Below are 16321 nucleotides of genomic sequence, written 5' to 3'. Positions count from 1 at the left end.
TATTTTACAAGTGCCAGTAACACAATCAGAGAATCATAGAATCAGTAAGGGTGGAAGGGACTTCTGGAGATCATCTAATCCAACCTCCCCGCTCACCAGGGGCACGTAGAGCATGTCAGACAGGGTTGCATCCAGGCGGGCCTTGAAGATCTCCAGAGAAGGAGACTCCACAACCTCTCTGGGCAACCCGTTCCAGTGCTCCGTCACTCTCACAGGGAAGAAATTCCCCCTCATGGTCGTGTGGAACTTCCTGTGCTTCAATTTCTGCCCATTACCTCTTGTCCTGTCACCTGGGACAACTGAGAAGAGTTTGTCCCCATCCCCTTGACACCCTCCATTCAGGTACTTGTACACATTGATCAGATCCCCCCTCAGTCTTCTCTTCCCCAGGCTGAAGAGGCCCAGCTCTCGCAGCCGTTCCTCATAGGGCAGGTGCTCCAGCCCTCTGATCGTCTTTGTAGCCCTACGCTGGACTCTTTCCAGTAGCTCCATGTCTCTCTTGTGCTGGGGAGCCCAGAACTGGACCCAGTCCTTGAGATGAGGCCTCCCCAGGGCTGAGTAGAGGGGCAGGGTCACCTCCCTCAGCCTGCTGGCAACACTCTTCCCAATGCACCCCAGGAGACCATTGGCCTTCCAGGCCACAAGGGCACATTGCTGGCTCATGGTCAGCTTGTCATCCACCAGCACTCCCAGGTCCTTCTCTGCAGAGATGCTCTCCACAAGGTCAGCCCCCAGCTTGTACTTGTGCCTAGGGTTATTTTTCCCTAGGTGCAGGACTCTGCACTTGCCCTTGTTGAACCTCAGGAGGTTCCTCTCTGTACAACTCTCCAGCCTGTCCACGTCTCTCTGAATGGCAGCGCAGCCCTCAGGTTTGTCAGCCACTCCTCCCAGCTTGGTATCATCAGCAAACTTGCTGAGGAGGCACTCTGTCCCCTCATCCAGGTCATTGATGAAGAAGTTGAACAGGATGAGACCCAGGACTGAGCCCTGGGGACGTCACTAGCCACAGACCTCCAACTAGACTCCACACCACTGATGACGACCCTCTGAACTCTGCCTTTCAGCCAGTTCTCAATCCACCTCACTGTCCACTCATCTAACTCACACTTCCAGAGCTTCTCTAGGAGGATGTTATGGGAGACAGTGTCAAAAACCTTGATGAAGTCAAGGTGCACAATGTCCACTGCTCTGCCCTCATCTACCCAGCCAGTCAGTCCATCCTAGAAGGCTATCAGATTGGTTAAGTGGGATTTCCCCTTGGTGAATCCATGCTGGCTACTCCTGATCACCTTCTTCTCCTCCATATGTCTGGAGATGACATCCAGAAGGAGCTGTTCCACTCCCTGTGCAGGGATGGAGATGAGGCTGACTGCCTATAGTTGCCTGGGTCCTCCTTCTTGAAGACTGGAGTGACATCGACTTTCTTCCAGTCCTCAGGCACCTCTCCAGTCCTCCAGGACCTCTCAAAGATGATGGAGAGCTGCTTGGCAATGACATCCACCAGCTCCCTCAGTACCTGTGGGTGCATCCCATCCGGGCGCATGGATTTGTGGATGTCTAGCCTGCCCAGAAGGTTTCTAATCCTCTCCTCCTCAACCAAAGGAAAGTCTTCTCTTCTCTGGACTTTCTCCCTCACATCCAGGCTGCAGGACTCCTGGGGGCTGCCCTCAGCAGTGAAGATTGAAGCACAGAAGGCATGCAGTAATTCTGCCTTCTCTGTACCCTTCGCCACTAGGGCCCCCACCCCATTCAGTAGCGGGCCCACATTTTCCCTAGTCCTCCTCTTGCTGCTGATGTATTTGAAGAAGCCCTTCCTGTTGTCCTTGACATCCCTTGCCAGACTCAATTCCAACTGGGCCTTAGCCTTCCTCGCAGCATCTCTACATAAAACTATTATGTATTGTGCTAGTAACACAATAAAACATATGTTATTTGTATTAATTACATACTTTAGGATATATTTGCTCATGTCACAATTGAAACATACAGGGCTTTTTACATATATAACCTATATTTTGATTGCATGGCGAATATTTACACAACCACATCATGAAGGAGAGGTATTGGTGAAAAGGCTGGCACAGAGCGAGCTGTGGGCTGCTAGAACAGTTCACGCGGGCTAGCTCCTTCTTTTTGCTATGGTCTGAGGTACCCTTGAAAGGCGATAGGAGGGATGGACCTTAGCTAGAGGAAACATCTGGGCAGCTAAATCACCTGTGCACTACGGAATAAATAAAAACAGGAATGAAAGGGATCCTGTGGAGTTTTCTTCTCTATCCCCTTGCTCTAGGGACAATTAATGTCACCTAAAGCACTCCTGATGTACCTTTAGTTTTTTCCAAAAACTGCCAATGATGATGTTAGGGCTGCAGGCAGATGACTGGGCTGCTGACTAGGTCCTGGCCTGAGATTAAGATAAGACATGTGAAAGTACAGCACATGGCACATGAAACTGCTGGAGGTAAGATAACAATGTGTAAAGGTGAAAAAAGTTACGGATAAAGCTGGGATGGCTGGATTTCACAGATGGTTAAGAGGAAGTTATGTAAGAAACAGCCAGACTTCACAGATAATTGAAAGAGTATACTGGGGGGACCTTTGGAGAAGTACAGTCTTGCAAGGCCAACAACACCTAAGTAATTCTATACAAGTCTGATATTACCTAGGAAATAATAACAAAATTGGGCAGGGATGTAGCAAAACTGGAACCAAAGGAGAATCATATAATGGTAAGGTTGTTAGGGAGCTCTGCAGATCATCTAGTCCAACCCTCAGCATAGCCCATACGCGGACTGAACCCACAACCTCAGCATTAGCAGCACCACACTCTAACCTAAACTGAACTAAACCTGCACCCGGAAAATGTAGTTAGAAATGGTTTGCTTGTTTAGGAAGGGATGAGGCAGGTAAAAGAGAAGAAAGAGTTGGGGAAAAGGAGAGAGAAAGAGAATAAAGCGCTTAGCTCATCATATGATTGGGAAGATTTGGGGTCCTTATTAGGCAGCCCTGCACCTGATTGCTGAAGTTTTAGTGGGAGAATAACCCTGCTGTTTTCAGCATATGTGCTTGACCTGCCTTGGTGGTCAGCAGGGACTTACTGTGTCTTCTTCAGCATCGGTGGGGAAAGCCTGGGAGCTCTATTCCCAGTAACAACAGGGAAGCCTAGTACCTAATGCACCATCCTTCCTCAGCCTCTTGGAACAGAGGCAACCTATTCCATCATTACCTTTGCCACTGGAAAGCCTTTTTTTTCTAATATCTAACCAAAATCATCCGTCAGTTCCAAAACCAGACAGAGAGTTCAAAGAAGGCTAACAACTATTAATTAAGCACTTCACAAAATAGTACCTGGAGCCTGAGTGAGTCAGGTGCCTGCATCCCGTTTTGAAAAATGATGGATGCTTCCACAATAGTAAGTCAACAGTCTTCATCTATATCAAAGTTGCATCAGTATACAAATCAATCAAAGGATGAAGTCAATTGCTGCGCTGATGCTGTTAATTGAGTTTAAACCAGGATTATATTCTTTGAACTGAATTCATTTTTTTGTCACACTAGGGAAATACAAAATAAGTTATAAAAATGTTCCCCAACATAGTTTTGCTTTGATGTAGTAGAGTCTGTTTTCAAATCAGTTCAAAACAAAATTTGCTACAGACTAGATACAGGAACTCAAAGGCATTTTGCTAGTTTAGGTGTACCGCTCCTTATCAGCATGCTTCATAAATCACACATCTCTGCATGGTAAGAGGCAATACCATTTTCTTCCAGTGCGAGGCAAAGGCCTAAGCAAGGAGCACAAAACCAATCACTGCAGAAAAGCTGTATTACTTCACTGGATTTTCATTTGGGAAATCTGTATCCTTTATATATTCTCAGTTTCAGGATTCTTTGTCTGATGCAATTCATTTTTTTACAGTAAAATTGGGAGTAATATGATAATTGGTATCTTGGAATGAAAATAAGCAATGGTAGTTTACAGGAGGTCTACCTGAGAAGTCTGAGTTTCATGCTGCATCCCTACACGAAAAAAATGAAATTAAATTAAACTAAAAAAAAAAAACAAGACAAAAAAAAATCTCCAAACAAAAAGAGACTGGGTTCATTTTGAGCCACTGCTATTACTGATTACTTTTTATTCTTCCAGTTTATGTCACAAGAGAACCAGAATCCAGCATGACACTGTAAGCATAAATTTTTAACATTACTTTGAAACAAATGGAGATTCTGCTTTTGCTAAGACAGTACACTCTGCACAGTTTCAGGAAGACAATTATTGTTACAAACATCTAATTATTGAGAAAAATTGAGGTGTCTGCCTGCTCATTGCACTTGTCACCATTTTCCATGATTCTATATCCTGCTTTTGGAGAGCAGAAGAGTACAAATCTTATTTTAAAGGAACAAAAGATGTAACGTGGAACTACAGTCAAGCAACAACGATGGATAAATAGGTCCTTGCATCTCCCTTTCAGCAACTGCTCAACTGCTAAATAGCACTATATCGTGTTACAACTTTTACACGGGCACAGTCTAAACCATTTCAGTGAAAGGGTTTTTGACTTCAGATTAAAAGTACAATAAAAAGATAGGACTGTACTCAGAGAGAAAAGCAGTAATTTGCTCGTACACCAGCATATTAACTTGATCACAAGAGCTGGGTAAAACTCTGAAGTTAAGGGATGAGTTGACCAAGAATGAGACCCTTAGAATATGAAAACCAACAACTTTTTAGCAGTAAATTTCAACAAATTCCCTTGCCTTCTCCACTAGGAGTGATGCAATTAAAGTAACTTTATTAAGAGATGGAGAAGGCAAGTTATATTTCCTGGAGCAAGGACCACTGAAGAGAAGTCAGACAGTCAATAGACATACCATTACTTTTAAGGCAAGGTTTTATTTAAGTGGGCCCTGGGTTTCCTGGCCTAAGAGTTTCTTTCCTTTGCTCACATTACCAAGTAAACAGTGCTAGCAGAGAGATCATTCTTCCCAAGTACAATTTCCACTGGATACATAAACCTCCACTGAAGTTTCAACCTCACTTCAGAGCACACTACACTCATCTGAAGTTGTAAGAGTTCGGCAGCAGTATTGAGGGTCTCAGGGCTAACCTAAAAGTCCTCAGATTCAATGATTCATGAGAAAGACTGTAAGAATAAGGATAATTTAGGGCAATTGTGAAAAGGTCAAAGCTGACAGCAAAGTCGCCCTTGGTAAATAAACTTTTGACTCTCTGAAATTTGCTTTTCATTTTAAATGGAAGTTAGCATCTGTCACAAGATCAGATAAAAAGATTGGATACTTTAAACAGGCGGATGTTTGGCTCATCAGTTCTAGAGTCTAAAAACTGCTGATCAACAACTGTATTTCTGGAATGGAAACTAACCTGTTGTACCTATACGTTATGAAACAAGGTTATTTATATAATACACGAAAAACCTCAGTGACGAAAACCAGATTCTTAATATGACTAAATCAGTGACTGAAGTGGATCTTTTGTACATCCTTGTGATGTACACCTAGCTCCTGGAGGAAACAGTCCCAGGTGAGACGAAAATAGCTTCAGCTAAAAAAATCACATTAGTGCTATCAAGAGATGGAGGAAGTAAAACCAGCACCCACACACTACAATTTCCCTTAATTCTGTAACAACACCCTTTAATTAATATCTTCTATTGACAAACAAAATGAAAGGAATGGCACCTACCATCAATAATATCCTCTTGAAGAGATCCATATCTGCCGTCTCCGTGAGCAGGTGAACGCTTGTAATGTCTGCCCCGTTGCGGTCAGCTCCTAAAGAAACCTGGCTAGGATCTCCTCCAAAGCTAGCGATGTTCTGCTGCACCCATTTCAGAGCTGCCAGTTGATCCAAAAGGCCCGCATTTCCCCTCGCCTCAGGAGAGCCTGTGGTGGGAAATTAAAAATAAATAAATACAAATGAATCTTGAATGAAATAAACTTGTAAACAGTTTAAGTTTTGTTTAATTGTTACATTTTTAGCAGCTGAACCTTGATAAAAAGAAGTACCAATGTTTAAAAATCTAAAGTAGCCTCTTCCAGGGTCATCGCTTTACAGATGGACTCTATTTCAGTTTTCACAATACCTAGCATTTAAAAGAGCTAATATTCAATACTCTGTGCCTTCTTTGATTAGGGTAGAGCTCATGTACCACTAACGCCCACTACCACTTTTTTTCTTCTGGTGAAAGCAAGGGACACAGATGTTAGAACAGCAAACATGGAATCTGAATTTGTGTGCCAAAGTCATCAAGAAAGGGGCAGTGACCACAAATACTTATTCACTGAGACTCTGAAATAAGTGGACATTGTGCCAGACTTCAATACCCAAACAACCATGAGATTTAGTTGTTATTAATTATAGGCCTCATGCAAGCTGGAGTGAAGGACTCCACAGTCTCCGTCTCACACACACACAAACAACCTACGCCTATACATGGGCTAGAATGCAGCTAAAAGCAATTAAAAATTAATCTGTTTAATTCCTAATGCTTTCAAAAACATCTGATCATCCCTTTCTCTCATTTTTTCCAGAAGGTAATACATCTTTTACCAGCCAATATCCCAGTAAGAGTCTGGCTAAAAGTCCAGTTAAACAGACTCACATTCCTGACGTCTGAACCTACAATTTATTGGCAAAGACTGAAAAGTTCACAGTACTCATTCAAAACCTATCCCAGTTTTGAAACAAAAAGATGCAATGTGGGAATTATGATAAACTCCTCTTTTTTTTTTTTTTTTCCCTAAGTCTTTCTGTTGAGCACTTCCCTCCAAATTACGCATACTTTTTCCATTCATACTGTGTGGACTTGGACTAAGTCCAAAACCACATTGGATCCTCTATACTTAATGAGATTTATTGAATGCCTTGCTCTCAAGGGTATAGTTTACCCTGACACTATTTGATTGTGGCCTCTGGCCAGTGAGGTTCACAGTGGTGAACCTGTCCCATCCAACAATGTATCTCCTATCCTTTGCCTCCAATGCATTAACACTAAGCAAGAGAGGATTTTATGGCTTTGGTTTGGGAGCAGGCATTGAGTCTTCTTCCTTTCATTTCTCCACACACTACCAGGCCACAGGCAACATCAAGACAGGAATATCCCAAATCGACCAAAAATGGGAGTTTTACACTTCACTTGAATAGGTCTAAGATTTCACCTTCTCCATGACAGTATGTATCTGTATCTTGAGCTGCTTTAGGAAAAGCACTAGCAACAGCTCAAGGGAGGTGATTCTTCTCCTCTACTCAGCACTGGTGAGGCTGCATCTGGAGGGTTGTCCAGTTCTGCATTCCTCAGTAAAAGAGAGGCATGGACCTGCTGGATTGAATCCAGCAAAGGGCCACAAAAACAATTAAGGGGTTAGAGCATCTCTCACATGAGGAGAGGCTGAGAGAGCTGAGACTGTTCAGCCCAGACAAAAGGCAGCTCTGGGAGAATCTTATCAATGTTTATAAATATCTGATGGGAGGGTGTAAAGAGGGTGGGGCCCAATTCTTCTCTGTGGTACCCACTGACAGGACAAGAGGCACTGGGCACAAATGGAAACACAAGAAATTCCACTTCAACACAATAAAACACTTTGTCACTGTGAGTGTGGTTGAACACTGGAATAGGTTGCATAGAGAGGCTGTGAAGTCTGCTCTTGGAGATATTCAAAATCTGACTGGACACAATCCTGGGCAACCTCCTCTAGTTGACCTTGTCTGAGTAGGGAGGGTTGGACCAGATGATCCCCAGAGGTCTCTCCCAAGCCCAACTATTCTGTGATTCTGTTAAAGATAGTGAGATATAGCAGTTTAACAGCTACCATTTTGCAGGAACTTTTCTTCCAAGCTCCATGATATACTAACAGTGTATTTCATTACAAGATCAGATAAAGTTAAAAATATAAGAGATGACAGTTCATAAAAAATAATAAAATTATTGTCCTTCCAACTGCAACAATTTTACAGAGAAAAAAAAAAGGAAAAGAAATTTTTGTCTGGTGCTAAAAGCATCAGTGTGCCTCTTTTTGCAGAAGCAAAGTGACAAGCATTCTGTTCCCCTTTTGCATATAGGATTTTTCTGACTTGGTTAATTTAGGCAGAGCTCTGAGACCTCTAGCAGTTTACAGTAATAAGATGAGTACTGATTCAGATGATAACAGTGGTGGTTTATAATGTAATTCTTTTCCAATCAACCTTTTTTAAAATAAAAAAGGAGCATTTCAACAAAGGCCAAATTCATTTGCCTGTAGACATCTGTTGAGGTACCTACAATTAAGACCCTAGTTGCCAACTCAGTCCATGAGGGTGGACTGAATCACACCTCTGGAGGGACCATAGTCTGCACTGACTACAGAAAATAACTTCAAAGCTTCATTTGGACACCTGGTAGGAGATATGAATCCAGGTTCACATATCCATAAATTGTGGTCAAGAGATTCTTTTATTTATTTATTTATTTTTAAAAATACTGTGCTCACCAAATTCTTTCAAATATTTCTCTGGAGTACACCAGCTTGTATCTTTCTTCTTCTTACATCTCCGCTACACCTAACCTGTCCCACTAATCATATATAAGTCATATCACCTTGGATTTCTTCCCACACATTTACATATATTATAACATATAATCTCTCAAATATAGCCTTTGAAATTGGTCTCGGTCTAATTGATAATTAGATTTGAATTATATGACATTGTACTCATTTTTTCCCATGAAAAGTGAAAAATGTTTAATTGTGCATTCCCCATGTTCAGATATCACCACTTAAAAGACTATTTTCTTTTCAACACTAGCCAGCAGCAAGGTAGTATTTCAAATGATAGGAAACTAATGTCAAGAGCATCTAATGATGAAACCCCCCTAGAAAAGCTTGAATTTGTATCAACAAAAGCAAAAATAAGTAATTTCAATGCAACTTCTACGAAAGGAAGAGAAAGTGCTTATTTGCACTCTTTTTAATTCACAGTGACCCATTCATTTTTTATAATTTAAAATTCTCCACATTCAAAACTAGAACATTTCCAAAACAAGGCAGAAAAGCCAGGAATAGAAACATAGCTGAAACTATTTGTTTCTTCCATTGCCAAGACCAAATAGTAAGCTTTTAAAGTAAGAGGAGGCTCAGAAACTTGATAAAGTAGCAAATAGTAGAATAAAAAAGCTGCCACTTTGTGGACTGATAGCTTCACCCCAGGCAAAGAGCAATAGCAAACATGCATCCTGTAGTCATCCACATATCAACAGTAATGAACTACTAATGAAGGTATCACAGCGACTGATCTAAGAAGCAGAACAGAGTACAGATGAGACCAGATTATTGATAGTCTCACACAGATCTTAGAGATATTCACATCACAATAACCACCACTACAACTGTCCTTCTAGCAAGACAGCCAAGAATCAAATGGGCCTGGAAACTTCAACCCACTGCTGATAGCTATAGTTTTAGCTGATCAAGTGAAGCAATGGAACAAAAACTTTCCCAGCCTTTGTTTTTATTGAGCTTGCTCTGCACACTGCGACCAGTTCTCAGAGCTCTCAATCCAGCAAGCAATCCTCCCCGCATTGTTGAAAAGGAAAATTCATTTTAAGAACTTGCTGCAAGCCTCATGGGACTTTCCTGGAGTAAGTGAAATCCATGTAAATGCTTTAACCACAGGATGTGACTTGCTAACAATATGCTGAACAACAAGACAGAAGAGGGAAATATAACCAGCTCCTTTTTGTCCTGGCAAAAAGTACAGCCAGGACAATGTACCAAGTTAGAGAAAAGATGCATGCACTGACATTCACAGTAGTTAGACCAGAAGACGCATGTCTGCCAGAAATCTTTTGTACTACTTGGGTGATAGCCCTGGATATAAATGTCATAAGCAGACTTTTCATAGAAAAATATCGCATTCCTGGGGACCAGAGGAGAAAGAAAATAAATTGCTGAAATACTGAAGTACTTCAGGATGAAGTAAACAATGTCAAGCACACACATTTCCTTTATTATTAAACTGAAGAAGCAGAAAAGTGCTGAATTTAAGCATGTAAACCATTCTGTTCCATATGACTTCATGTATTCTCTTGGAGGGATCAGGCCTAACAATGTGACTGTCTTCTCTACACTCTTGCCATCCAAATAACTGGCAACTCCTCTTAACTTTTTATGGGTGCCAGAAAGTGTTCCATTTTGCAACTTTAATGGATGACAGTAAATTAAATTAGCAGAATGAGTTTTAACTCCCTGCAAAAGGCCTTTCAACATGAGATATCAAAACAACTGCAAGGAAAAAAAAGTTGTTTTCACTACCACTCCTCCACAAAATTATCCACTTTACCCTTTATCAATTTATGACAAGTCAGTGTCAAAGGATTCAACACTGCTTTGGTGGGCAATGAAACTGATATTGCTCACAGGATTATAATCTTTCTTTGCAGCTACAAGGCCTTAAATGTTCCATGTCCTAACACACCCACGATCCTAAGGATGAAATACTGTTCCCTTTGAAACTGATGGCAAAATTCCCATCAATTTCCAAAGAACCAAATTTTTCAGCAAGAAAGAAAACATCCCTTGAGTATAAGTAAGTTTTGTGGTTAGGGGCAGGAGCGTGGCACTGAAAAGACTTTCTAGGTCTTCCTGTTGATGTGATGTTTTATGCTGCTCCAAAGTCTTTTGCAAAGAATTTTCCTGCTTCTTCCAATTCCCTTTGGAGCAGCAGGACTTCCCCAAATGCATACAGAAAATACTGGAGAAGAGGCCAGAAAAGACCGCAGTTGTCCCTGGCCTCAGCTCAACAGTGCAAAGAAGAAGGTGGTCCCTGAATTCTCCCTTCCCAATACACTGCTCAAAGCCGTGGTAACTAACCATCTCTGTCTGGAGATTTGCAGCTATGTATAGTGAATCCTCATGTGTTGATTTTCAGGACATGAGTTTCCACAAAAATGAGGTTGGAAAGTTCATTCTGATCCGTAAATTATGTCTAATCACACTATAAATAATGCCATATAAGATTCAGCCCAGCCAGCAGTTTCCATTTAGGAAGAAACCCAGGTGAGATTCATAGGTTGAAGGAGGTTAGTGGGTAATGCGTGGGCAGTGCTGCGTAATGGAAGCTTGAAAAGCATGCATGTATCCACACCACATTTGGCTCTAGCCAAAATGAAGCCACAGTATCACTTTCATAAGCATCCGGTTTGCAGAAAGACAAAAACAGTGATTCTTTCCCCAGATACCTCTTTTACCAACTTCATATCTAAACAAATAAGGAGTGTGAACCACTGGTTCTCTAGTTACTGAATAAGAAACAGACTTTGCTGGGAATGAGCTTCCCACAAATCTGGGAGAACAGAGAAAAGAAATGATGGCAAACAGCTGCAGCTATGATGTCGGACGAGGCAAAGCTCAGCCAGGGTCACTAATAACGCAAATTGACATGACAACGTATGTTGCTTTGGTACTTGCAAGCATGAAAAATATAACCTCCTGCCCAGAACTCTTTCTGGTGAAGAGACTTGATGGTGGCGAATAACGTTCTATAAAAGAACTCTACAAGTCACAAAGAAATGGTACTAGAAGGTCCAGCAGCGAGACCAAGGATGACAAACACAGGAGCCAGAATGGAACTTCCAGTTGTTGCATTTTCTCCCCATGGCTCTCTGCCTTAGCTTCCTTCTCCCACACAGAATTGAAAGATAGTGGGAAGAAAAATGTTCCTTACATGCTTGAACAGGCAAATCTCATAAAAGCCAAAATGAAAAAAAAAAAAAAAAAAAAAAAAAAAAAAAAAAAAAAAATCCCAAAACGCCAAAGACCACATACTGCCCCCCAAAGGAGGCAGTAAGGAGATGTAAATGTTCATTTGCATGTATACGTGCTCCTTTTGTGCAACATAAAATCCTCTTTGAAGGAATTCATATCATTTTAATAGTAACAGGTATTAGCAGGCAGTAGGAGAACAAAAGTAACCTTTATACTAGAATACAGGGAAGGGATGCACATATGGAACAAACGATGTGATTGTGCTATCACATTTCCAGGACAGTAAAAGGAGCTAAAAAAGAATGTAAATTAAATATGGCACATCCTTCAGGGGACACGTCAGGCTGAATCACTGAGGAACCAGCAAGGTATCATTGGGCTATACTTCCCATACTTTTAATGAGCTTATTACCACTAGCCTGTAATCATCCTTCAAGTTGAGTTCCTACTATACCCTGACCATCTTTTCCTCCCTCCTCCTTTTTTCTTTTTTTTTTTTTTAATTCCCCAAATCAATCACTGAAAGACATATGTTTCTAAAGAGTCAAAACTAACATATTTGGAAAATAGAAGCATTACAAAACGCAACTTAGCCCACAGTTGTGTTTGCTCTGGAAACTGGTGACTTACCAGCACTAAGGAAGCCAAAAACACCGACCCGGTAGCTTGCTATCACAACAATGATGTTACTGATTGCAGCTAGGTATGATCCATCTATGGCTGCCTTTCCCGTCCCAGCACTGTCACTCCCTCCATTGTGAAAGAACAGGAGCACTGACATGTTTTTGATCTGCAGTGAAAAAAACAGATTGATATTTTTATAGGAAACTCCTTCTGTAAGTCACCGATGAGAACACAAGCATCTTCCCTGTCAAAATTATCTAAGCCAATTAACAGAATGGTGACCATGACAGCAGATCTGGTTATCTGTTAGAAACTCTAGGACTAAGTTGTCCAGAACAAACTATATATATACACCACCTAACAGCATCTTGCACAGTATGTCCAATATGGAGAAGACTTGATGGCACCAGCATGTTTTACCAGTCAGCAACTCTACCAGGTTAACACAAGGCAGACTGATTCGGCCCCAGAACATGGGATAGGCTTGTGTTTACTGTAACACATCCACTTTACAGAAACACTGAGGCAGGTTCAAAAAAATTGAGAAACTGGAGAAGGAAGAGGCCTGCTGGGTTGTCATATCCTGAGCAGGACTAATTTGATACCTGCACAGTGCTGTTTTCTACTCTTCAGTCCACTCTCAACACTCTAACACTCTGCCTCATTTCAAAAATTTAATTTAACAGGACCTCCTCCTTGTCCCTTTCTCCTCTCTCCCTGGACGTTTTCCTCTACTGAGATACAGAGAGGTCTCTGCATGGGTGGGATTCATGTGCATGATCCTTGCAGAACCATCAGTTTTCCATCAAAAATGGAGGATTTTTTTTTCCAAAAGCAGCATCACATGTGAGTGGACCGTGTCTGCACCCGCAGCAGAGCTGCAGCTGGACTGCAGCTGCATGACCAGCACAAAAAGCAGAACTGCCCAGGAGGCCTTAGCAAATAGCAGTGGCTGACAAATCTGTCAAGATGACACTATGAAGAAGTGTCCGTGAAACGTATGGAGGTCTTTTTCTTTCCTTCCTGCCACAAAAAGCAGAAAAGCCTGTTGCAGCACTAGAAAGCATCTTTCAAAGTGTAACCTCAATTTTTCATTCACCACTTTCATCCCATATTACTTCCTCTGAGACTACTCTGAAGGTGACTCCTCTCATCTCCGTTCAGCAGCTTGCCATTCACACACTCTTCTGTCCTGCCGCCTGTTTCGGCACCCGGTGGTGCTTTTCAAAGGGGCTGGTGGCCTCTCCAGCAGCATCAAAGTGCATCTGAGGTCTGTTCTCACCTGCAGCTAGAGTGCATTGGGCTCTATTGCTGCTATTTTCTGGAGAGAGCTTAGCTACACACAGCAGTCCCATCCGCGCTGGCAGAGGATGTTTCCAGCAAAAATGTGACAAATTGTATAGGAGAAGCAGCACAGAAGTGATGGTTGCAGACTCATGCAAAAGTACAGGATAGGAAGCAAATTGCCCTGAAATGCCCTTAATTTGTCAAGATTTTGTACACTGAAAGCATATCCTACCTCCCCTCACTTATCTGTGTCGATAAGCACTTAAGAGTCACGATGTTACCAAGAAAACCCTCAGAAATGAGAAGTACTTAAACATTTTGCTCTCCTAGGAACTTCCAGTACTAAAGAGAAATTGCCTAATTCATAGGGTCACGGCCCTGGTCCCCAGTGCTGCTCAGCAAGCAGCATGGGCACAGGGAAGCAGACGGGGAAGAAAGGAAAAGGTGAAAGAATCTGGTTATCACATGAAAATTCATTCTAATGCACAATCACACACAAACAGGTCACCTAAACCGGTATTAAAAACAACGCTGAGCCTGCTCTGCCTCTGTCCTCTCAGTTCGCCGTGGTTAAATTGGAGGTGCCAAACAGGGATTTCCTGTATTTCCACAGCCTGAGTAACCATGACCTCCAAGTGCACTTTAAGCTGCATATTACATTACACTAAGCAACTTTACCCCACATTGCAGTGATGAAAATCTTAAGGAAGGAGAAAAGAGTTAAACAGAGCAAAACAAAGCCTGCTGCAACAAATATGGAGCAATTCAGAAGAAAGATTTAACACCAGATTGCACCTACTATTGCAAAGTATTCCACTTGAGACACTGTTTGGATGTACAGTTTCCATATTTAGTCTGCGTTGAGAAATGACATATCCTTCTCCTATGTATAACTGGGGTTTTAATCTTGAGGGATTACAAACTCACATCTTGTGTATTTGGGCATTTTAGATGAAAGCTGTTTGATTACCTTTCCACTTCTTGAGAACCATTTTGACAGCGTGGCAGAATTATAATTGAACCACACCACACACAATATCTCGTATCACTTATACCTGACATCAAATAATTTTTGACTCTACAGAGGAAAGTGTATTTCTCCCATGTCCTGTTCTCAACCAAACTCAACAAATCAGCACAGAGAGATCTGCGAGACAGAAGAGCTACCAAGGCAGAAGGTAAGACTTGAACTCAAGCCTGCTAAAGTCAGTGGCAGACTTTTTACAGCCACTTTATACAGCCACTATAACTTGGCTGTAGCCTCAGATGTAGAAATGTCTGCATTACCACTGCAAGACTCCAGTGCTGCAGACATGACAGCTGGGAGGAACTGGGTCAGCAAGTTCCTCATATCCAAATGTCAAAACTAGTCAATAGCCGTGTGGCAGCCATGGCCAGTGCAGCATTTTGTTCTGTCCTTAGAAACAAAATGTAGTCACACTTAGAAGTGTAAAATACCTGCAAAGCCTTCCAGCTGGGGCAAGGTCAGGCAGCTCCGCTGCAGTCCAACAACTGCAGGGGCTTGGCCCCACGTGCTAACCCTCAAGGTGAGAGAAGTCAGGCATCCATCGAGAAGCTGTCAGTCAGTTGGAAGTTCACAAGACTTTACAATGTTCACAATCATCTTCTCCATCTTTCTCTAAAAGACTTAGTAAGTTATTTGGAAAGTTTTAACTCTTACTAAGCCAGGCAATTTCCAGCACTTTTAACATTACAATATTGTTCTGCAAGGAATTAAGTAGAACAGAGATGATGCAATAAGGATGGGAATAACACATGTGCAGGAGATGGAAGAAAGGTACAGTTTCCACTCATATTTAGTGGAGAATTTCAATTCTTGAATTTGCATTTGAACTTTTTGCAAATCAATCTGAAACTCAGCTTTGCTTCACTAGTGTGACAAGTGGTGATGGTTATAGGTGGAAAAAAGTATCTCAGAAGCACCACTTTTATTTGGAGAGTTACATGGTACACGTAGCTAAGGAATCAAAATGAGGTGATGTCATGCAGCCTCTTCGATGCTTGACAATTAACGAGTCCTTCGGCGGCAGGCAGCAGCTCCCCTATTGCGTTTTCATTCAGACTCAGAATGCTACTGACTGAGCCTCTGCAGTCTCTGCTCTCCAGGAGATTTTATATCTGGTATTTACTTGTTAATTTAACTTTCCATGGGCTGAAAATATATGACTGTAGCTCTTTGTACGCGACTAAAAAATTGGGCTTACCACAAAAAGGAAAACGCCGTGCCCTCTGTTCCCAGCTACTTCTGCAAAAACAGGAGTTTGGGTTCTTTCTTATGCTAGTGTTATGCATGTTAAACTCACTGACTTGAGTAAACCTACTTCTACATTACACCTGAACAAAAGACAGAGGATTAAGTCCACAGTGTTGCAAAGGGAAAATGAAAAGTCCATTTGGTCTGTCAGAAGAAAATACAATACTTTCAAATAAGCACCTGCTATCTTGAAAGCAGCACTTAAATGGAGATGGCAAACTGCCTGGAACAGTGACCTGATGCTTTCAATAAGCAATGACTGTACTAAAGGTACAGTCTGGTACTGCAGGGAGAAAATAGGCTGCTGGCCTTTCTAGTGATTAAAGAGAGCCCAAATCGAACTGTGCGCACTACTGTCAGCTCAACAGGCAG

The 16321-nt window shown here is 41.9% G+C and overlaps 1 protein-coding gene across 1 annotated transcript in view; it reads right to left on the bottom strand.

The window, feature by feature from the left end:
- Positions 1-16321, bottom strand: part of TG (thyroglobulin) — a 168504-nt gene that overhangs the window by 60969 nt on the left and 91214 nt on the right. Inside the window, exons 40-41 of the mRNA XM_062568427.1 lie at positions 12394-12553; positions 5708-5907 (exon numbers count right to left, since the gene is read on the bottom strand). Coding sequence (XP_062424411.1) covers positions 5708-5907; positions 12394-12553 — 360 coding nt within the window. The remainder of the gene's footprint in view (positions 1-5707; positions 5908-12393; positions 12554-16321) is intronic.

This window comes from Rhea pennata, chromosome 2, assembly GCF_028389875.1.
Source record: "Rhea pennata isolate bPtePen1 chromosome 2, bPtePen1.pri, whole genome shotgun sequence".
NCBI lineage: Eukaryota > Metazoa > Chordata > Aves > Rheiformes > Rheidae > Rhea > Rhea pennata.
The sequence above is the reverse complement of the archived record's forward strand: the minus strand, read 5'-3'. Positions and strand labels throughout refer to the sequence as shown.